The 24,072-nt window shown below is 41.6% G+C and overlaps 1 protein-coding gene across 2 annotated transcripts in view; it reads right to left on the minus strand.

Annotated features, from left to right (window-relative positions):
• Nucleotides 1–350: 350 nt before the first annotated feature.
• prkd2 (protein kinase D2) overlaps nt 351–24,072 on the minus strand; it is a 39,580-nt gene continuing 15,858 nt past the window's right edge. Inside the window, exons 2-19 of one of the 2 annotated variants that reach the window (XM_054794242.1) lie at nt 16,028–16,166; nt 15,807–15,938; nt 15,566–15,717; nt 14,243–14,426; nt 14,094–14,165; nt 13,652–13,669; nt 13,391–13,550; nt 13,212–13,323; nt 12,561–12,638; nt 12,181–12,493; nt 10,155–10,207; nt 10,005–10,077; nt 9,804–9,910; nt 9,260–9,421; nt 9,016–9,114; nt 5,949–6,216; nt 5,768–5,853; nt 351–3,155 (exon numbers count right to left, since the gene is read on the minus strand). In XM_054794242.1, coding sequence (XP_054650217.1) covers nt 2,928–3,155; nt 5,768–5,853; nt 5,949–6,216; nt 9,016–9,114; nt 9,260–9,421; nt 9,804–9,910; nt 10,005–10,077; nt 10,155–10,207; nt 12,181–12,493; nt 12,561–12,638; nt 13,212–13,323; nt 13,391–13,550; nt 13,652–13,669; nt 14,094–14,165; nt 14,243–14,426; nt 15,566–15,717; nt 15,807–15,938; nt 16,028–16,166 — 2,436 coding nt within the window. In that variant the 3' untranslated portion in view covers nt 351–2,927. Of the gene's footprint in view, nt 3,156–5,767; nt 5,854–5,948; nt 6,217–9,015; nt 9,115–9,259; nt 9,422–9,803; nt 9,911–10,004; nt 10,078–10,154; nt 10,208–12,180; nt 12,494–12,560; nt 12,639–13,211; nt 13,324–13,390; nt 13,551–13,651; nt 13,670–14,093; nt 14,166–14,242; nt 14,427–15,544; nt 15,718–15,806; nt 15,939–16,027; nt 16,167–24,072 lie in introns of both variants that reach the window. The other variant, XM_054794241.1, reaches the window with a different exon arrangement.

Genomic DNA, 24,072 nt, shown 5'->3' on the forward strand with positions numbered 1-24,072 from the left:
TTTTGCTCAGGGACGCTCCCGTTGTTTGATGACGTTGTCGGATAAAAGACGCGCCTTTCACAGAAATGTGTCACTTTCACTTTCGGTCATCAACTTCCGACTGTGAGCAGACAAGCCTTTGAAAAAACGTTCACCAGGGCTTCTTGCTTGTCCCATCATTTAGAAAAGCAAACTTTCCATGTCGCCATAAAATGGGCCCTGTCGAGATGTGACGGACAAACACTAAAGATGAAACCACCAATCTGACTGAGCACGCCGAGGTGATGTCGTCAACAGAAGCCCTTGCTGACGTTTGTTTAGCTTGGATTTGTCATCCTTTGTATTTCTGTGAAACAAGAAGAGAAACACAACACTTTTGTTGTTGCTCACGTCTTTCATGACATGAACTGAAAGATGTGAAGCTTATTTCCACGTACACAAAAGCCCGTTTTTCTCTCCCATAGTTGTCACAAACCTAATAAATAAATCATCCATCCACCTCACGACTGTGGCACATCGAGCATGATTAGCATGATTATTGCACAGGGGTGCCTTCGGCTGGCCACAATAAAAGGCCACTCCACAATGTGCAGAAGTGTAGAAGTGTGTGAGTGAAATAAAAAAGGACACAACTAAAAGAGAATATTCCTGTAGGTTTGTATTGCGCTACAATGTCAAGCATCTCATTTCAAACATGTCGTCATCTTCAGGGTTCACATGCAAGTAGCGGACGACTGGAATAAAAACACATGAAAACATGCAACATGTCAACATGATCAGCTATGATCAATGCCACAAGCCTTGGTGTTCTTGCTGTCAAAGACTGTTGTTTCGATATTCAAAGCTATACACAGGAAATGGAAATCCTAAGCGCTACTTCAGGACACGAGAGCTTCTAGAAGAGTGTGGCTTGCATTCATTGCAGGAAGACACGCCGTCGCCTAATCAATACTTCCAGTTGTCGCCACAGGATGTTTCTGGGTGAGCTTTTGTGGAAAGACGTTACCACAACAGTGCAAGTCTTAAAGTCTTAAAGGAAAAGTGCACTTTTTTTGGAATGTTGCCCATCATCCACAATCCTTATGTGAGACGCGAACACGTCTGCTACAGCGACATTGTCGTTATTATTATTATTATTAACACGGTTATGCCGATCGAACTACATTACTTAGCCATACCACACCAGCTAGCTACTAGCCGGCTAGCTACTAGCTTCAACCACAGACTCGCCCGTAGCGCGTCAGTGTCACGGTCAACGCCTCAGACACGACCTAAAGGTAAGGCTCAATATTGGAGATGTTGTGTTTTTATTTCTGGGTTTGGAAAAGTTAACGCTAGGTGTAGGCGTTCCTTTCTACGACGTTGCTATGTGAAATCAAGCAAGGAAGTTCCGCTAATGCTTAGAAATACGCAAAATAGTGTAAGTATGACTTGTTATCATGAATGTTCCTGTCAAGACACGCTCACAGCATGGATAGAACACCAGAAAACCTTGTTGGAGCTTTTTTAGATGGCTTTATAGTCGAAATAGGTGTCCCGTTATCAGAACGGCCTTTACTCTTTACACGTGTGCAGAGGAACAATCATCCGTCCACACATATACAACATACCAACCAATAAAACGGGGCTACACAGGACAGGATGAGTGGGCGATAAAAAGGGGAGAGAGGACAGGGAACAACAAGAGGGAAGGGGAGTGGCAAAAAAACCTCTGCAACAGACACAAATAACCAAATAACCATCTTGGCACCACAAGCCTGCAGGATGTCATCGCGAGAACACGGCAGTTGCCGTGGAGACGTCCATGAGCAGGCCCCCGACAGAGACAACAAACAACAAGTGTCCGTGAAGAAAAAAAATGAGGGGCAGAGCGTCTCACTGCAGCAGTCTCATGGCGGAGTTGTTACAGCACCCACCTTGGTGGAGGCAGATGCCGGGGTTGGGGGGGTGGTCAAATACAATTCAACTGTTCGGGTCAGTGCGGTAGCCACATTCCAATAGACTCGGCTGACCCGTTTGTCCATTCTGGTCTCTCGATCGAGCCATCAATCATGACGGGCAGCTGCTGGGTGTGTCGGACTGCTGTCTCTGTTTTTTGTGATACACCAGGGCAGTGCCCCATCCAATCAGCAGCAATCCTGTTATCATGGTTTCGAATGGGTAGATGATTCCGATGTCCTCAACGGAAAGTGAATTCGCCAGGCACCTGACCCTCCACTACCCCCAACTGTCCATCACGCAAGAAGATTTTGTCAATTGCGTGGAGATTCATGGAGATTGATCAATCCCATGATTAGGATTTGGAGAGCAATGCAGGACAAAAACAGGACATGAAACAAAGCAGGGAAGACAAGGGAGCGGAGGGGGGGGGAAGTTCAACCGCCTTTGTTGAGAGCTAGCAGAAAATGATGAGATATAACGTAACATAATATAAGATGATGACTATGATGACAAAATAGCGTATGACATGTTGTCATGCACGTGTTACTACGTGCTCACAGCACGGACACACAACCTTGCTGGAGGTCTTTTAGTGGGCGGTCTTTGCAGGCAGCATAGGTGTGTCCCATGACGTGCACTACTCAGCTCTCGCTTTTTATATCTTTGAAACGCACAGAAAGACGTGTGTTCATGTCTCACATAAAGATTGTGGATGATGTGCACTTTTCCTTGAAGTCACTTGAAAGAAGTTCATCAGTGTATTTTTATCACGAAGGAGGGCTGTGATTCATGCCAAATTAAACTCACTAAACCAGTCTGAGCAAACCTATTGAACTTGTCTATACAGCATTTTTTATTTTTTGTCTGCTGTTGATCTGCAAAGTTGTGAAGCTGGACGTGAGCGTGGAGTGGAGTGCGGGCACGCAGCTGCTGAGGGTACTGACCGTGTAAACACTGTTAGCAGAGCCACTTCATTCCTCAACTCCCGCTTTCGAGAGCGTCTGCCATCAGAGGATGCTGACCCGCTCGGTGAGCCCTTGCATGTCCGCGTCGTCCCTGCAGTCCCCGTCGTCGTCGGAGGTGGGCGCGGGGGCAGGGGCCACGAGGTGGGCCGGGTAAGATAGAGTGTACTGGTGGGCGAATGCTTGCCAGCGGCTGTCGTCGCTCTCGTGAGTGATGTAACGCTCGCACAGCTTGGTCTCCAGCTCTCGCAGGTCCAGCCATGTCTGATAGTCCTGGGGGGGTGATGGGTGGGAAGAAAGTTTCAGTTAGAAGCTTTGGAATTTGATCCAAAGTTGAAAAGGGCTTTGAGTGCATCATTAGGCAAACACATTAGAGGATGTCTGCATGAGGCCGTGGCTCAGCTTTCCCCTCACTCATCATTTTCATCCAAGTCATTAGAAAACATGATCAAAACATTTTATATTTGCAGGAAAACAAAATGAGGTGCTTTAATTAAGCGTCTTCAGGGCAATGAATCAAACATTGTAATCTTTTTCCTTTATTACCAGTCCCGTGTTCCCTCGTTCACCGTGGGGTAGGTTCCTGAAATAGCCCGCAATGATTATATACTGTATGTTTGAAGGCTGTAAAAGCCCTCACCATACACTTTATACACTTTTCTCAGACGGGCATGAACATTTTCTCACATTTCTCTCTTCATTAAACACTCTCACTCCTTTGAATTTGAATGATCAACCTACGAGGTTGGACACGAGAAATGACTCACGCGTATTTCACTCCTCAGATCGTAGGCAAGTGAAATGTATTTTTACAGCACCTTTCACAGATCCAGAACGTCATACAGTGCAAGATCGGGAACACTGATTACCTTTCTATGCTGATTGGCTGGGAGAAGTCACATGGTGTCATGACCATACTCGCAGCCACGGTGATCCCTGCCACTTCATGCTTCAAATTTCACGACTTCCCTCTATCACGGTTTTTCAAAAATGTATAAATGAATGAATCATGCTGTTTCCTGGTTAGATACGGCCAAAAAAACATGCTTGCTTAAAGAAATTGACAAAAGTAAGCATTGTCAAGCATAAAAATGTCTAAATGAACTAAAATACAAATATGAGGCATTCAGAAGCCACATTCAAAGACCTTGTGCTGAGCTGTAGTATTCTACACTGGTCACTAGGTGTCAGTAATGTTACTGTAATGTTGGGTGAGACACACAAGCACCAGACGTGATCACCAGAACAACAGGCTTTTATTGCAGCTTTGGATGACCTCACAACAGGCACAATAATCCCGAACACGAGCTTCAGCTGGTCCTGTCACTACGCAATATGTACCGGAAACGCAATGGCTTCTGCACCTGCGCACACGTCACATAACATCTTAATACTATGAGAAAAAAGAATGTCATTTTAGTAGCATAGTTGAAATATTAAAGAAAAAAAACACTTTTTTGTCAAAGTCATAATATTAGGAAAAAAAAAAAACAAATAAAGTTGTGGAAAAAGTTACAAGAACAGAGCCAAAATATTATGGGAATAAAGTCATAATATTATGAGAAGACAATTTATAAGAAATAGTTGAAATAGTTGGAAAATAAAAAAAACACACCAAAAAAACAGCAGAAATGGAAAAAACAGCCTTACTTATCAGAGAATAAAGTCAGAATATTAAGACAAAAAAGTCTGAGAATAAACTCGTAATCAACGTCAGAGTAGCACAGAGTTGACATATTCAAGAAAAAAATATTTGTTTAAAAGTCATCATATTGTGAGAAACAAACAAAACAAAGAATAAAGTTGAATAAAGTTTGAGAAAATTAGGATGTGTTTGGAAGCTGAAACTGGACTGAAATGCTGTGGAAATATGCTAAAACGTAGAATGAAAGTAAGAGTAGTTTGGAAGCTGAGATGAACACTAGATTTGAACTAGCAACCTCTGGGTTGGGAAACAAGCTCTGCATCAGCTGAGCTGAGCATTTTTTGTCTGCTAAGTTGTGCTTGCTCATGCTGCTTCCCAGCATGCTTTGCTGCACTGCTCTGTAAATAGTCGTGAATATTACGTGTTTAATGTTATATCATTAGCTTTTCTTCATTCCATGTAGTATTGGTAGATGCCCTGTGTGTATTTACTTATCTGTCAGTAGATGCTCTCAATCACAAATCAATGTTATCAATAAATCTGAATTTACTGTCTCCTCCTAGATTAGATTAGAGCTGATTGGAGGACAGTGGCTTCTGTATGTTGTCATTTATTTTTATTCAACATGATGAAGGCTTACACATGCGTCGAACCAGGCACCTTTGGGTTGGGAAGCACACACCATCAACCAAGCCATGCCACCGCTGTACAATCAGCAGATGGATTCAGTCATGGGAAATGGGAAATGATTTTTCACCAGCAGAGGGCGCCAGTTAAATTGACCATTCATTTTCAATGGGAACATCTTCATGGAAAATATGAAATTACACAAAATGTGGGAATATTTTGAAAAGTCTGAATTAGTAGCTCACATGTCCTGAGTGAGCAGAACATTTTGATGTTGGATTTGTTTGGATTGGTTACGAAATGGAGGAGGAGTTAGTGGACACAAATGAGGCAGAGTAAGAAAAATGGCCGATCACAATATTATACTGTATGTGTCCATGCTTTCAGCATGAATAATACGCTTTAATCTATGCTTTTTACCTCTATCACAAAGCATAAATATATATATAACTTGTTAGCATATGTACATGTGTTGGTTTACAAAATATCAAAGTGGCAAAGCTGCATCCTTTCATTTTTCACTATGTGGCCACCCCTGGTCTACGGGTGTTTATCAGCGGTGGGACTACATGCCTTATTACACACGACATTACACGGCTGATGTTTGTGTTACCTGCAAGTACGCGTGGCTCAGACTCTTGTCAACACTGAAGCGCTTCCTCATCTTCACTTGCAGCAGGTTGTTTATCAAGTCGATGGCTGGAAAGCAAAGAGATCATCATCTAAGTAAAGCCATAAAAGTACTTCCCCGTTTGTGTTTACAACTTGCACAGCTCCGCCACAGCTGTGTTTACCATCATTTGAGATCTGTTTCCAGGGGTTGGAAGGGTACATGAAGGCAGCGTTGTGTATCTGGTCGTTGATATCTTCGTCCTCGTTGAAAGGAAACGTGCCGCTGAGGCTGACGTACATGATGACGCCCACCGACCACATGTCCAGCGAGCGGTTGTAGCCCTGGTTCAAAAGGACCTCCGGGGCGAGGTAGGCCGGCGTGCCGACCACCGAGCGACGGAAGGACTTTTCCCCGATGATGCGGGCAAAGCCGAAATCGCACAGCTTCACCTGGGAGAAGAGCAGAATGGACGTAAAATAGGAGGTACGGCGTTAAGGATAACATACAAATTCAGCTTGTGAATGACGTCACATGGGAGCAGATTCCTCACAACAGTAGAGAGCTCCCGTCATGGAGACAATCTTTGACTACCGTTTTGCAATCTCCTCTTATTTGGAGTATCATTCACTGCTGTTTTTGAGAACCTACTGCAAAAACACTAAAGCGCTCCCGTCATAGAGACAATCTTTGACTACGGTCTTAGCAGTAAGGCACATGCATGTTTTTGGAATGTGGGAGGAAACCGGAGTACACGGAGAAAATCCACGTACTGTACGCACGGGGAGAACATGCAAACTCCACACAGAGATGCTCAATGGAGATTCCAACCCAGATCTTCCCCATCTCCTGACTGTGTGGCCAACATGCTAACCACTAGGCCACCTTGCGGGCCCAGTTGTGGAAATATGGGCCCTTATTTTATTGAAAAATAATACACACTTCGAAATCCCACAGTTTATGTTGTTTCAAGATTCAAGAGTTGTATTGTCATATGCACTGTCTGAAAGTCTATTTGTGTAACATTGATGTCTCTTATAAGTAGAACATTTGTAGCCTTTTTCTGTGATGTCCAAGTGCCCATGAACACAGAAGCAACTTGTTCCTGGGAGGTACGTGATGCACTTGAATGCAACCTTCTTACAAAGGAACTCGCTGAGCAATTGTAGCAGTTTTGCTAGTATGACCTTGCTTCCCATGTGGAGTATGAAGTGTCCATCCTTGGTGTGCGTTGTATGACTCAACAATGTGAGTTTGATAATTCTTTGTGCATTGTTGGTTGTGGTGTGATTGCGGCTACACTTCTGAGGCACGTGCTTGTGGTTGTTTGCTAGCTGGCTCACTGACTAGCATGTTTGCTCTCACTTGTGTATCTCTTAGCATGACTTGATATGTGTACTGTGCATGCCTTTATTTGTGTCATGTGATTGCTATTGGGCTGCTTTATCTGGCATTGTTTGCAATTTCATGCGTTCCTATTGCTTAGACCACACACATACAAGCCTTTGGACACACACCTACTTGGACAAATCCACTCATTTGGACAAACCCAATTTCATCTGCACTAACACACATTTCTAAAGAGCCCATCCACTTACATAATAAAGATGATTAAATGATTCTCTGACCGGAATCTTTCCATGGTGTCCCATCTCTAAAAGAACCACTGCCCCTTTCCCACATGCACAGTAAAACAGGTGTTTTTTGCTATGCAATGAAATTCTTGTTCTGTTCATTCTCCCAAAAAGAGAAAGAAAACATTGAGCGGCACCCCATGCCAGTTTGTTCAATGGTCCTTGAACACACCACAGTTGTGTGCTTTCTAACCATAACTGTAATCCCACACGGCGGATAGACTACTATACTGTATTTTTACCCGTTTTCCTTCACCTCATATTTGCTCCCAAACGCTGATACTATGTGGGAATGCATAAGGTAAGGTTTGAAGATGTTAACCTTTTAGGCACAAAATAGCGACAAGCAACATTGCTGAATTGACCACGGCATAGAGACAAATACGATGCCTCATGTAGTTAGTATTCTACACCAGGAGATGGCGGACAGCTGTAACTTTCATCTCAGCAACATTTGTGGGTGTGTTTCTATGCAAAGTTTAGGAGTTATGACCACAAAGCAGCACGTTTTGGAGCTTCCCCGTGTTTGGAGTTGCAGGAGGTGACGTCCCAGAGGAAAATGTTACTGGTCAAAGCTTGCTCTTCTACAGCTCAGAAGACAAATTTGATATCCTCATCTCAGCCTCATTTACTTTCTATTTTGTCTAAAAATGTTTCTCACATGATTCTCCTAAAATGCAGAATGAGAAATAGCTGAGACGTACGGTGCGTGTAGCACGGGTGGTCAAAACATCGCTATAAAAATATTCTCAGTAATTTCATGTTAAGCATAATAGGAACCACGCATCATAAGAATAATCAAATGGAACATGTGCACTACAACTAGTTCCCCCTGGGAAGACAATAACCTGCGGCACAAATGCGCCAAAATCATAACAGTTGTGGTACTTTTGGAGAATTATCAACACATATGAGTGAGGTGGTATTCATGGTACTCAGCCAAGCTGTCCTCCATGATGGACAAAGACTCCCACCCCCTCCAACATACACTTACTGCATTAAGGAGATCCAATAAAGACAGGATGTACCATGCTATAGTGTGCTCTTGTACGATGGTATAGTGTGCTCTTGTACGATGCTATAGTGTGCACTTGTACTATGCTATAGTGTGCACTTGTACTATGCTATAGTGTGCTCTTGTACTATGCTATAGTGTGCTCTTGTACTATGGTATAGTGTGTACTTGTACTATGCTATAGTGTGCCCTTGTACTATGCTATAGTGTGCTCTTGTACGATGGTATAGTGTGCACTTGTACTATGCTATAGTGTGCCCTTGTACCATGGTATAGTGTGCACTTGTACTATGCTATAGTGTGCCCTTGTACTATGCTATAGTGTGCCCTTGTACTATGCTATAGTGTGCACTTGTACTTTTGCTGCTGTAAACCTGGAATTCCCCCCTGTGGGACTAATAAAGGCATATCTTATGGTTGCCAAAAAGGCCCTGGGGATACATGTGAGGAAATAGGTTGGGTAACACTGTTATTTAGAGCATGTTTGACCAGACCCACTCTGACATGCTGTATTGTAGGCGTGCTGCAGTGTAACATGACCTTAAATGAGTAGTATAACATATCATCCAGCACTAATAAGAATGACAGTGTTGATTTCCTACTTGGGGAAAGGGGTCAGCAGAGGCAAGCAGCACATTCTCGGGTTTGAGATCGCAGTGGACGATGTTCTTAAAGTGCAGGTGTCTCAGTGCTGCAAGAATCTACAAGAAAACACAACCGCAACCACATCCAGACAAGCAAGATGTAGATTACACGCTTTCCTGTGCAAGCAGGCGATAACCTAAAAGCAGCACGCAAACATGAGCACTGAATGTAAATCCCCTCTGTGCCGACGTGTGTGCACACCTGAGTGATGAGGAATTTGGTGAGCCTCTCAGGCAGTCGGCCTTTCTCGCTGGAGAGGATCATTTCGAGCATGTCGCCGTGGAGTTTTTCCATAACAACAAACACTTTCTCGGGGGTCTCAAACATACACTCCAAGTTAACAATGCCCAAGTGGCGCAGACTCTGAAAGAAAGCGTGTGGGAGACATCATGGGAAGGATTCACATTCCTCACACGGAGAATGCACTTTTTGGCACGGAGGACAGAAAAGTGTTGCAAATAAATCACTGTTGAGCTTAAGGTGAGGGGAGCTCTTGAAAAGGTCCTAACCGACATTTTAACGTGGCCTTTGTCGCCACCTGCTGGTCAAAACATGCAATACATTTTTTTTTTCTTAGCCTAGAAACAAAATTACATCAATTCCACATTCACGTCTGGTCAAATGATTGTAAATGACCATGGTTTGAATTGTCAGTAACTTTGAATTTCATTTTCATTCTATCTGATCCTTAGTAGTACGGGTAGTACAAGTAGAATCAATAAAAGTAGCGTAGTAGCATAGTTACCTGCAGTATAGCCACCTCATTCCTCAGCTGGCTCTCCTGCTTCGTTGGGAAGCGAAGCTTGTCGATGACTTTAACGGCCACATCCCTTCCAGTCTTCCGGTGCTTTCCTGGTAAAGAAAATACACACATTTGGGTTAACACATGTTTTTTAGCGATATGACATCAATATGAGATCCTGTAAGCTTAAGCGAAGGTACATACCTCCATACACGATTCCAAATTGGCCAGATCCCAAAACTTCATCAGCAAATATTTGGTACACGGTTCCAATGTCCTGCAGGAAATCATAACAAAAACATGAGCAACCGTGTGTCTTTTGGAATTCATATACTGTGCATAAAAACATCGTACCACATTCTCTTGGATTTGACTGTTGGACACAGAAATGCTGACGGAGGCTTGCCCTACAGAGGAAATATGCACGTTACAGTGTAGAAAATATGGTAAAAACACTCCACAGCCATGAATCAATTACTGTATATCCACATCATCCACATCCATTATTTATTTATTTATTTGTATTATTTACTTGTATTAATGTCTCGTCTGTTGTTGTTGCTTAATTTATTGGTATATATGTTTATGTGTTTATGTTTCTTATGTTCTGATTCTTTCATTTGTTTTCTTTCTTTTCTTGGGAGAATGAACAGAATAAGATTTTCATTGCATGGTATAACTGCTGTTGTACTATGCACATGACAATAAAACTCTTGAATCTTGAATCTTGAATCTTGAATCCAAATACAAGAGTGGCATAAACATAAAAAAGAGCAAACTAAGGCAGGCTAGTGTGATGCAGTACAGGAGTACAACACTGTCAACCACAGTGTCAACAAAAGTAGTAGTGGGTACCAATATCCTTCTTGATACCGTTCTCATGCTGGATCCCATGTGAATTGGCTAACAACTGCAGTAATGTTACATTATCATTTTTATTGTTGCAACATTACGACTTTTGTTCTCACAACAGTAGAACTTTGTTCGCGTTCCATGGTAAGTTTCAGGAAAATATCAGTTCCCGACTAGAAAAGCAGCTTTTTGTGAAAAGCTACATTTCAATCATAACTTTCACTTTTTGTTTGTGACACAATTTTGTTTTTTGTTTTTGTGACAGCTCAAATATAATATAAATATAAACAACTATACCAACATAAACAACACAAAAAAGGCTTGTTTTACATCTGAATAACTTTTTCTTTCCAAATATAACACCATCAACTATTGACAATTTTCACATTTGGAACTAAACTGTGTGTGTGGACGCATGTGTGTGCGTGCATTAAAATTTCCCAACAATGCGTAAGTTTCTGCACGCTACACTCCTCCGCTCTCTTCCACTTCCTCCTCGCTGCGGAGTGTGTTTGTACATGCAAAACACCCATCTTATCAAATCTTATCAAATCTTGCATCTTATCAAATGCACTTGTGCCACCTTGTGGCCGTTTTTATGGCTTAGAACTCCTTGAAAAGTCAACTCTTTTATTGTGCACTTGCATCATCACCTCTTTTTGCCTCTCGCACAAAAAACTTAAACATTAAAATATGTCTTTGGTATTGAAAGAGTTCATTGATCTTTATTTATATCTTTTATTTGTTTATATAATCTATTTTTGAGGGTATAGCGTGTTGTATACTCATGTGAGAGTTAGATGTCTCCCCACAGTCTGAAGGGAGAACTCACCCATTGTATTCTGCGTGCTGATTGGCTGTAGACCACTGTCAATCAATCTCCTTCGTGCAGCACTGCCGTGTTTCCTGTTTGCTAGCGTCTTTACGGGCGTCTTTACAAAATAAAGGAATCTTTGGTTCATGGAGGACGAGGAGGACGAGTAAAATACGACAACAGGAGAGACAAGGATACAAAAGCGCTACAGCCGAATGGCGCCAGGACGAAGAGGCACGGTCAGAGGAGTGAAATATGCGCGAGTCACTCATTTTATGCATCGAACCTAGTGGTTTGATCATTAAAATTCTAATGAAATTTGAACTTGGATTGCTTCAACAAGAGAGAAATGTGATCAAATGTTAATGTCTGTCTGAGAACAGTGTATAAAGTGAATGGTGAGAGCTTTTACAGCCTTATAACGTATGGAATCATTGCGTCTGTGTAGCCTCTCAGTCGTACAGGAGTTGTCCATCGAGGGACGTTTCGCTCTTCGGATGAAGAGCGAAATGTCCGACACATTCTTCACAGAAGTACAGATGACGTCTCAAGAAGCCTTTCCCTCCATATAGAATCATTGGAAACAAAGTTGGCTACTTTGCAGACTTCACTTATTGCGGGCTATTTTGGGAACCTATCCCTCGTGATAAACCAGGGAACTGTATTTTGTAGTCTTTTGTAAATATTGTCAACCCTGTGTGCCCCCTGACTCACTGTGAGTGGTGTTTCCCTCCGCTGGCGGAGCATCCTGGAAGATGACGGGCATGAGTGCCTGGCGGATGGCGCTCTCCCACGCCGTGGCCACCTCGCGGCCGATGCCGCTGTTGGGCGCCACTTGGCTGGGCGAAGGGGGCGTCTGAGGGACAGCCTGCGGGGGGGACTGCGGCGGAAGCGTGTTGGGGTCCTCCCCCACAAAGTAGCACATGGTCCCTGTGATGATCTCAAAGCAGTGCTGGTTTGTTCGGGAGGGCACCAGAGTAAAGTTGCCGGCAGGTCGTACCTCCAGAATTTCTGAGAGAGGGATCTCCTGCAAGAAAGATGATCAGCATGGCAGCCTACTAGAAATGTGGCGTTCTCCACAATGAAACACCTACCTTGTAGTATTTGTTGGAGGTGTTGTTCTGGAAAAGGATGATGCACTTACAGTCCAGGCGCCAGTAGTGCCTCTTTCTCTGTTGGGGATTGAATCAGAGTGGGGGTATCGCAGGTCAGCGACATTCAAGGTGAGGATGGCGACTGACAGTCCATCTCAAAAGGAAGAGAAGAAGAAGAAAGGCCAGGTGGAAGGCTGACAGGTTGGAAACTCAGGAGTGACAAGTGAGAAAAAGAAGAGCAAGTGTTAATGCAGCAAGACAGGAAAGCAAAGTCAAAAGTAGAACGCTACCACAGTAAGTGTAGCACAGACCTCCTCCAAGGCCTCAAGTGGATCAGCACAAAACCATACGTGACACACACACACACACACACACAGTAACATCCGCCACTTCACACTTCCAATTTCGCCGCTTCACGCTCACGTTTTTTCCAAAATATCTTCATAAATCATTGCTGTTTTGTGGTTGAATATGGCCTGTTAGTCCAAACTTTGTGGATCGGAGATATAGAAGTGTGTAAAGATGGATCCTTTCTCAGCAAAGTGGCTTTTATCCATTATTGGCAGACGTAACGAGAGGGCAGCATTGTGGAAGAAAGGGAAAAGAAGGTAGAGGTAAAGAAGTGAGATGATTTAGTGGAGGTAAAGGTACCAGTGTGTCTTTATTGCTGTAGTGAACCATCCATCCCTCCTTGATGGCAGTACTGGATCGACGGGTGGTCTGCCTGACTGACTGGACCACCCTCATGAGGGGAATGTTAACACTGGAAAGAAGCACACAATTGTTCATCCAAATCCTAGGTGTGACGTGTTTATGTTGTTTTTCCACACCTCTGATCTCCACTGACTCCATCCTGGTTGCTCTCGGGGGAGAAGGAGCCTGGGATGCTGCAAGCCTCGTCCGAGTCATCCATGGATGACTTGTCTGAGGTGTCGTAGTCGCTGGTGTAGTCCATGGGCACCTCTGGGTCCATGCTGGAACTCAGCATATCTGGGACCGTAACAAGAGATGATTTATGTTGGCTTTGTGTTTCAAAATGGCTGCCTTTGTCCTTCTGTTGCTACCATTGAGGATGCACGATGCAGACTTACCACTGTTACTTCTGTTTTCTAAAGACAATAAAGACATTAAGCAGTAAGTACCAGTGTTTGTTGTATGAATATTACATGTCATTTGCAAGACAGTCTAAACTAGAGCCCGACGCTGATATATCGGCAGGACGATATTTCGGGCTGATTAAGACATATCGCAGATTCATCAATATCAGTGAAAATGTAGATTCCTCCAGGCAGAAAAAATCCTTATTTTTTGTACCCGAGGTACTGGAATTATTGGAGGAATCGTTGTATCCCTGTCTGCAGTCTTCTGCTTCTTTGTGTTGAATTTTGGTATGATAAGAATTTATGTTCACGTACAGTATATATCCTGTGTATATCTGTATCGGTCCCAAAAATCCCATATGGGTCGGGCTCTAGCGTAACCATGCAGATGAGACTGTTTTCATGCAGGGTTAGAGATGACATTTGAACCTACCTCCAATGGTCTCGCCAAGACAGTCGTTAGGAACTTTGTATGCACAGCGTTTGTGGCAGTTAAACTTGCAGTCTAAAACCAACACAGACAAATGGATTACAGTTAGAATCCCACACGGCAGTGTGCGCTATTATTGCATATTGGCTGACCTTTACACTGTAGGCCCTGTCTGAAGAGCCCTCGGAGGAGCCTCTTGCAGTAGTGGCACACCGTCGGACGCGTGTACGAGTGGATGGCGAACGTGTGCGGCACCTTCACTTTGCTCATCAGGATCTTGTCCAGGTGCACGGGTCGACCCTTGTAGAAGCGGCGGGCTTCACTCGGAGTACGGGGCTGTGGTGTAGTGGAATAGGAAATAAAGCAAAAAAACAGCAACCTGTAGTACTACTACTCTTTACTGTCGGAGTACTGCCACTATTTGAAAGGTATTGTGGTCTAACATATCAGAATGCAATTTATAACACTTGGAACACTCGACTCACATGACAATCATGTATGCAAAACTCATCAACCTGTACGGTGTTTTACCATTTTTATACTGGCAAAAATGTCATATGTTTATATGTGTATATGTATATGCTGGAATACATTGACCAAGAGTACTTTATAAAAATAACAGCAATATATGAAGTATTATAATAAATAAGTAATAATAATAATATAATAATAAATAAACAAATTAATAATAATTAATAACGGCATATTTTTAAATGATATTTTATTTAAATTAATTAATAAAAACACATACATTAAATTTAATTTTTTAAAGTTTATTTTAAAAATAATAATAATACAAATATCAATATATTTAGTATAGTAGTACTATTTTTTTTATCTTCAAATCTTAAGTCTCACTATGACAGAGACATTTAAAAATGGGTAATACTGGATTAGTTTATTATATATAAGCCTGTCATTGCTCGTCAATCAACATTAATGACAACATTTTTTGAGACCATTTTTTCATGATATGAAATGTATATACGGCATAATAATGCCGGTACATCGTATCAAAAGCAATAAACTTCAATTTCTCAAGAGTATTTAACACTGTAATTGGAATGTCAAGAGCTTTTAAATAAAATAAAATAAAATAAAATAAACAACATAATAAAGTCAATGAAAAACCCCAATGAAAATAGAATGGACTCTCTCTTTTAGCAAAAATTGCACTTAAGTAAAACTCACAATCATAACCAAAATAATAAAAAATAGATCTTGGGCCCCAAGATTGTTAATCGATTATTGTGGCAGGCCTGATTATATATACCATATTTTATATATATATATATATATTTTTTCTCTTTAACTACATGAAATACCATTAAATACATTTCATGTCATGATTCTACTAATTAAATAAAATGATTTAAAAATAAATAATTTTCTTGAGTTGGTAGCGTACATTAGTGCGCGTCAGTGAGTGCACTAAGGTAAAGTGCTCTAAATACCATTTGTGTATGTGAGCGCACCAGGCCTGAGTTCTCGGTGCAGGTGGACGCGGTCCCGACGCTGTAAACCGACTGGCTGCTGCTCTGGGAGATGGTGGACAGGCGCCTCTTCCGAGCTCCGCAGTTGTTTGGAATGCTGAATGCGCAGCGCTTGTGGTAGTTTAATCCACACCCTGCAGGGGGCACCGAGGAACCGGGAAACGGGTGAGCGGGACATCAACTGTGGACGGCATCATGTGAGCTCATGAAAAGGGGGTCGCACCATCACACTTGAGCCCTTGCCTGACCAGTCCAAACAACATCTCTCCACAGTAGTCGCAGAAAGCCGGGGCCCGATAGGAGTGCACGTTTAGAGTGTGAGGACGGATCTGGAAGTCTTCTGATGTAGCTGCCGCTGCAATACCATGAGGATGAGATGGTCACAGATGACATGACACAACAGAGCAGATCGCAACCAAGAGAATGGGATTTTCATTGACTCACCAGAGAGCACCACCTCCACCAGATCTCCCTCCTGAATGTCACTTGCAGCCTTAACCAGCTGCAGGATGTTGCTGGTGGAGGTGTCATGCTTAAACAGCAATATCTTATCATAGATGCCATAGAAGCCACACTCGGGGAACTGGAAGACACAAAAGAGAACACTGCACGCTTAGAAATGGAAATATGCCAGCTTTTAAAAACCCGTATTTACAAACTCCAACTACCAAAATATTCTGTTTATTTTGGGCCTGCGAGTGAAAGCGCGGCAGCCCACACTACTAGTCCTCATTATTCTTTATTATTAAAATGATATCTTATTCTGCTACTCCATGAACTGCATTGGCGAGGTCTTGATGATGGCTAGTGTGCTATTTACAGTGTGCAACATTTTGTGTAACCGTTGTGAAGTAATCTCCAAAAAAAGTCTCATTCTGGGGCAACAACCACACCTAAAAGCTGCGCTGAAGGCGTGGGTCACAGTGTGGCCGTTTAGCTCAGTGGTCTTGCTCGCACCTGTCATTCCCAAGGTTCACGGGTTACTCTTATCATTTATCCACTTGCACCATGGATATGATATATGAAACAACTGTTCATGAAACATAGCTACAGTATGCAAATGCAACAATTGCACACAGTCTTTAACCCTTTCTTCACTTGATTGTGAAATAAACATGATACAGTACATTATCATACAGTACAATATTCTTCAGGCAATGAACCAAACGTATTTCTACTGGTGGACTTTATAATGCACACAATAAAGCAAAATAAGCAGGATGCTACGGTAATGCTGTCTTTGTCCAAAAAATAACTTCCATTGAGTGACTAGCGAGGAATGCAATACTCACCGCGTCCTGCAGAGAGCAATCACAAACCACGTATATCACAAAGCCGAGATGTCAATCATCTCTACGTGTGTTGCTTGCTGGATAAAAAGCCTTTCAAGATTTAGCGGGTGGTTCGGGGGATACAGCAGGTCGACCAAAAAGTAGAGGTGATAGAACCCAGCTTCTTCTATCCCAGTCGCTGCCATTGTGTCCTTTGGCAACCCAAACAATTATTAGTACAGGGTTTCGGCTACATGTAATTCATCGTGGCGGCCCGCCACTACAAAATAAAAGCCTCCACACGTTAAAAATGATTTTTTTAAAACTTGAAAACAGTGTAGTAATGTAATGTATTGTATGAATGAATATACTGTATATGCTACATAGATACATATATAGCTTATCATTTACGCAAATATTGACTACAAATAGGTTGAAAACAATTTTAAATATCATAAAAATATTTCACAGTGCTTTATTTTGACAAACTTGCACCTGAATGGCCTGTCTGCCTTGTTGCTACTTGCATGTCTGACCAGATAAAAGTACAGTAATCTTTGTTGAAACGTTTTGCCCTTCACTGCCTCTCTGCGGCAGCTAGCTAGCTAGCTCATTTTTGTCCCGTGACGGACGAGCTACAAGTCATGTTCACTAACTTACTAACTTCGCTAACTTACTTTTTATTTAAGTGTCACTTGTGTGACGCACACAAAATGTATGGTCACATTTGGGAAATGTATTTTATTTTGTTTGAGTATAACAGGGACATTGTAATTGTTTTGGGTCATTATTCTTGTAAGCAAAATTGCACTTCCATTAGAACAACTTGTTTTGTTGAATACCTCATAATTAATGGGACATTCCTAGTTTCGCCACTAGGGGGCCGTGCAGCGATTCTCTCTCGCAAAGGACTGACGTAACTTCCTCATTCTGCTGAGGAGGCTTAATGGAAAAGACAACGCTTGCACGTCTCACTTATTTATCCCTGTTTTAACAGGTGGGTGTCCATTTAAAGTGTCACGAACGACATGTACATATTATTAATATGCTTAGGGACAACTAAGGTGTACTTCTGTGATATTTGGGAAAGATTTAAGTGGTTTTGTAGTCACCTTTGAACACTCCAGTATTTCCGTTTTTTTTCTGTCTGTTGTTCTTTGTGTAAAATGGCGGATCCCGCTCGTTTGTGTCGCTAACGAACAGAAATTATCCTTTTGGCTCCAGAACACGCACATATATATATGTATATAATATAATGTGTATATAATCTAATTTGATGGGATGTTGATGATTATATGTTTGTGACTTGTTGTATACATTAAGGTGATGTTAAGCACTTTGGGGGAAAAAACGTCTGTTTCTAAGCCTGCCATTTTATGCACATAGATATTCACTCAGTGCCCAATACATTAGTTGCAATATGCTAGCCTGTTGAATACATAGTTGAATATGCACTATGAAAATGTCTTTATTCATGCAATTGTCTTATTTTGACAAGAGAAGTATTGAGTTCATTTTAGAGAAATTTGATATGATATGTGGTGATGACTCAGAAGAACCCAATGTTGCATATCAATGTTTGTTAATGGAATGTAAATAAATTCTGCTGAGGAGGCTTAATGGAAAAGACACCGCTTGCACGTCTCACTTATTTATCCCTGTTTTAACAGGCCATTACACCCTCCACAACCAGCGGAACTATAATCTCGTTCATGGGTTCTCATACTGAGACCTGTAACACTTGCTCTCTTGTTATCGTTATATATTTAATACTTATGGCTTGTCTCCAAAACACTCGATATGTGAAACACGTCGTGTGTACAGCTTGAGACAGCAATGCTATCACAGGAGTCTCCAAGCTCACCAGCTGATGTTGAGTAGCTCACCAATGAATATTTGCTTCACTTCTTAGTAGTTTGTTGTATTCAAACATGACGCCTGTATTTAACGACAAATGAGCACACTGAGTGAAGATGTGCTTTGTCATTAAAGTACAATTGAAATGTTGGCAGTCACATCAAACACAAATAGCTAACCTCCACTTTGTTTTTGTCAAAGTAGCTTTAATAGTGCTGCAAGTTGGATACACCTGTGCTATCTTAACCCTGGACTCTCAATTTATAGTCTTTATGTAAAACATGCATTTCTATAACAATAATATTGAAATAGTTATTTTGTTAATTGTGTTATTTTGAACTAACTATATTACTGAACAATTCATTTCCCATGTATTCCTCTACAACAGGCATCAAATTAAATTTAGGATTGTGTCAAATATGTTTTATGTACTTTTATGTACTATTGGAGTAAATAAGGTCAGGTAACAAAAGGAGGCGCCACATTTTAAACTCTCACTTTAAGTGCTCTCAGCAACTTTGCCATTAAATTAACAGTTTTGAAATGTTCTCCGTTCATGTTCTGCTGGTTGTTGAAAAACATCAAACAAATAAGTTATATAAATAAATAAGTAATCAAAAAATATTATGTCATAATTTCAAAAAAAATAAAAAATTGCAGAAGCAGCGGCGGCAGTCCCATGCAGCCCACCACCACAGCTTCAGAAAATCCTACGGGAAACCCTGTAGTAGTAGTAGTAGTAGTAGTAGTAGTAGTAGTAGTTAGTTAGCAAGTGTTTTCTTTGTCAACTACAGTATATCATCATCACAGCAAAGATGATGAATGTAGAGAAACAACAGGTTGGTTGTTGTTTTTCCCGTGCTGGGGTCAAAGTTCACCATAAGGTCAGAAGCTAGCAATGTACAGGAAGCGGAACCTTGCACTGCACTACCTTGGAAGGATACAATGACACACACCTCTTCACTTCCCAACACACACACACACACACACATCGTTAAAACTGCAGTACACACCCTTTTTGTTGCCTTATTTTCACTCCAAGACACACGCACGCACACGCACACACACACACACACGTAGTGGAAGTTTCCAGATGGGTGATTCACGCATGAAATACACATCACCTGTGTGACACACCATCCTGACTGCCTCCTAACAAGACAACTTTTAAAGTTGCTGGATGCTTAATACTACATCAGGAGGTTGACTACAGCCACAGTCGTTAATGACAATATTTGCACCCCGGCGTTTATATGCTTAACCGCAACCCGCCGACTATAGGAGATTTGATAGTTAACTGAACAGAGGAGCTCTCAGTATCAATTCATGGTTTGTGTTTTTTTTAAACATTATTTTTAATAGGATAGGAGATTCTCGCTCCCTGAATGTTCGGAACTCCTGTTTCCAGGGTCATACTGCCCAGGGGAATCGCTCCATAGTATTATTTTGTATAATTGATCGTTTTTAGCTAAGCACGCTGTCCATGTGTTCTTATTTATTCATTGATTGCTTGATTAGATTTTTGTCATTGTCTACATAGCTTGTGCAGCACTTCGGCTGTTTTAAAAAGTGCTATACTGTGTTCCCTCGCTACATCGCGGTTCACCTTTCGTGGACTCGCTGTTTTGTGGATTTTTTTTGTGCTCTTTTTTTTTATATAGCATATGAACGCTGTCATAGGCCAAGCCCGGCCATTTAAGGAGAACTGCATTGTGGGAAGTTGAGTGTTGTAGTTCTGTGCTTTATCTTGAGGTGCCGGTGTCTCTCTATTCTCTCTCTTCTGTCTGCACCGCCCATTGTCTTCTGCGTCCTGATTGGCTGTAGACCACTGTCAATCAATCTCCTTCGTGCTGTCTCTTGTTGTGGTCATGGCTAGCAAACTAGCTAACCGTGTGAGTCGCTTGCTAACTGCCAATACCGTAAACCGTAGAAGAAACAGAAGAAGCTAACCGCGTGAAGAAAATACGATGACAGGAGCAACATGTTTTAACGAGGATACAAAAACGCTTCAGCCGAATGGTGCCAGGACGAAGAGGCACAGTCAGAGGAGTGAAATACGTGTTAGTCACTTTTCAAATTTCTTGTGTCCAACCTAGTAGGCTGATCATTAGAATTCAACGGAAATTTGAATTTTGAGAGAGTTTAAAATGTGAGAAAATGTTAATGCCTGTCTGAGAAAAGTGTATAAAGTGTACGGTGAGGGCTTTTACAGCCTTAAAACATATACCTGTATAATCATTGTAAACAAATACAGTTGGCTACTTTGCGGATTTCGGATTTCACTTATTGTGGGCTATTTTGGGAAGCCCGGTATTAATAAAGCTTGACTTGACTTGACTTGACTTGACATAGTAGCTGAACTTCCAGACAAGCTCTTACAAAGCATGACAGAGTTTCATATAAAAGGCGCTTAGCTTTTTCCACGGACTCCAAAAGACTACACACACACACACACACACACACACACACACACACACACACACAGAATCATTTGCGATAGTAGCGACACACATGCGTCAGTCAGCAAGGGCCAGTAAGGAGCAACAACTTGCATATCGAATTACAAACACCCACAGACCTCAGAACAGCACAGACATCCCACTTTTGCAAAATCCACAGAAAAACCCTCAACCTAAACCCCAAGGACACCCCCCCCCACCCCCCACTCGTGCACGCTTCATTCTAAAACAGGCAGCCCGGCCTTGTTGTCTCACACGGGTCGTCCAAAACATACACAGTGTGCTAACCACAACGCCAGCAGTCGTGTCTTAGTTGACCGCAAGGCTTCGCTACTTGTCTGTGGAGAATATTATAGAGTCGCCTCTGAGAAAATGACTGCTTTCTTTTCCTGCCTGCTGCTGGCTGGAGAGAGTGCGCATTTGTCTGAGTCATCATTTGTATTGACTGGCGTTGTGTACATTGTACGTTGAGGCCTTAGTAGAGTTGTTGTGCAGACGAGCTGTACAATCTTTGCATGTAACACGCTGTTGTCTACAGACTGGCTTATGTCTCCAGCCAGGATTTGGGTTACCAGGGATCAGGTTGCTTCACTATACCTGCGGTTCTTCGGGCCAATGACGCCATTATGCCTGAAATGAATTATGAACCAGGCCTTCTTTACCTCAACCCCACCTATCCCATTTTCCCCTTCATCAACATCTCCTTCCTATTCTTTGGTGGCTATCAGTCTATCTATCCATCATAACCACTGAAAGGGGCAGGAAACTTAAGAGAGTGGAAAAAGATGTTAACAAAAATGCTTGTGCATTGTAAGTCACATATCATCCCGAATGACGTGACTGACCTACTTTCTTCATCTCGCATGTTGTTTGTTCTCCTGGGGACGCGATAGACGTCTGTGGTCTGCATTGTGGAATTGGCTGTGTCTATATGGTTGACTCGGGTCTATGAAACTCTCACTTATGCCATGCCATGCCATGCCATGCCATGCCATGCCATGCCATGCGTATACAACTTCTTGATTTATATTACTTTGATGTTTGCACTTTCTCTGCTCTGGTGTGCTTTTGTATCTGCTCTTGTGCTCTTCTAGTTTTGCTGCTATAACCCTGGAATTTCCTCTTGTGGGACTGATAAAGGCATATCTTATCTCATCTTATGTCATAAGCTCGGAAATGGCACTGGGACCAGTGAAATTTGGTACAGTAAAACTTGAAAAGCAATGAAAATGCTTAGAGAGCACCATCGTACGACATACAGGTATTCCACGGTTAGCCTCCCATGAAGACGTACTCGAGTGCTGCTCATCTACAGAGCAGAGTATAGCGCTTGACAGCATCAATATGATCCTTAACACTGTTACTACAAGTATTACTGGTGTGGCACTAAAATAGTCAAAAGCTGCAGCAGAGTTTCCCCGTGTGACATGTGACAAGACAATTTAGTATATCTGGGGAAAACACACTTTTTTGTTGCTGAGGGCGCTGCTGCCGATAACGTCATCAAGGGCAAACAAGTTGGTACAGTCAGCCGTTATTAAAAACACACAAAAGGACGTACACGCTCAAAACAAAACAAGTAATATATCTCTGTGTGCATTGCACACACAAAAAGCGGTGATGTCATGGAAGCAGCATATCAGGGTGATGTCCCAGAACACGCCTATTGAGAGTGAAAGGTGAGCTGCACACACATCTGGCATCCTCGAGGCACGTTCATGCCTCCTCTCGTCGACCCTTGACCTGGAATGCTTGGTCATCCCTGAGCAAAATGAAGTTTATTCACATGAACTCTGAGTATACTTATTTTATACTAAAACTGAGGAAGTATACTTGAAGTTGACTTTTTATAAACTATATTTTATATACTTAAGAATAGTAGAGTGAAGTATGCTTGGCTTATACTGAATAGTACACGCAATAGTCTAAGATAAGTACATTAACACCAAGACTTACACTTACACTTACACTTTAATACGAAAACTTATACTTAGTAAACCTTTCATGTCTTTCTGCCACAAAGTACTAATACTTAGTATATGTTGCATAATAAGGTCAAGTCATTGACTTGTGCTTAACAGTGAACTTATTCATCATTTGTCATTTTCATTTTCTCCAGTAAGGACGTGATTTCATAGCTCTTTGTTTTTGAAATGTTTGAAAATATATCAAACTTCTGTCTTGTGATTTGATGTAAATGTACCACACTCTTGTGTACATCGAGGATGAGTAAACTTCAAGAATACTTTAAGGAGAATACGTAAGGAATGTAACATCGGTACACCTACGCTCTCGTCTCTGAAGGACCTGCATTGTCCAACCGGCAGTACATTGATAGTACAGTATATATATGAGTGTACTTCTTGTATACTTTAAAGCAGGGGTGCCCACATTATTTCCAGGAAGGACCACATACTGAAAAATGAAAGGATGCCAGGGCCACTTTGATTTTTAGTAAACCAACACATGGAGATGTGCTAAGAAGCTACATGTAGCTCAAGAAAAGACTGCATTTCACCTTTGTGATATACTGTTGGTGAAATGCTGCTAAAAATGACGTGTAATACGAGTTCATTCTTGTAAAATTGAAACTTTTGTTCTTCATTCTTTTATGACTTTTTTCTTAATATTTTGACTTTATTGTCACAAAATTACAGCTGTTTTTTTTTCCCATTTCAACAATAATGTATTTTTTCTTTATTTCAACAGTGTTACCAAAATTAGATTTTTCCAAGTTTATTCTTATAAAATTGCAACATTTTTTCTCATTAGAAATGTTTTTTTCTCTTAATATTTTGACTTTACTCTGGTCACATTTCTGCTGTGGATTTTTTCTGTATAATTTTCCAAATATTTCAACTTTCTTTCTAATATTTTGGCTTTATTCCAATGTTATACATTT

Source organism: Dunckerocampus dactyliophorus, chromosome 12, assembly GCF_027744805.1.
Source record: "Dunckerocampus dactyliophorus isolate RoL2022-P2 chromosome 12, RoL_Ddac_1.1, whole genome shotgun sequence".
NCBI classification, from domain to species: Eukaryota; Metazoa; Chordata; class Actinopteri; order Syngnathiformes; family Syngnathidae; genus Dunckerocampus; species Dunckerocampus dactyliophorus.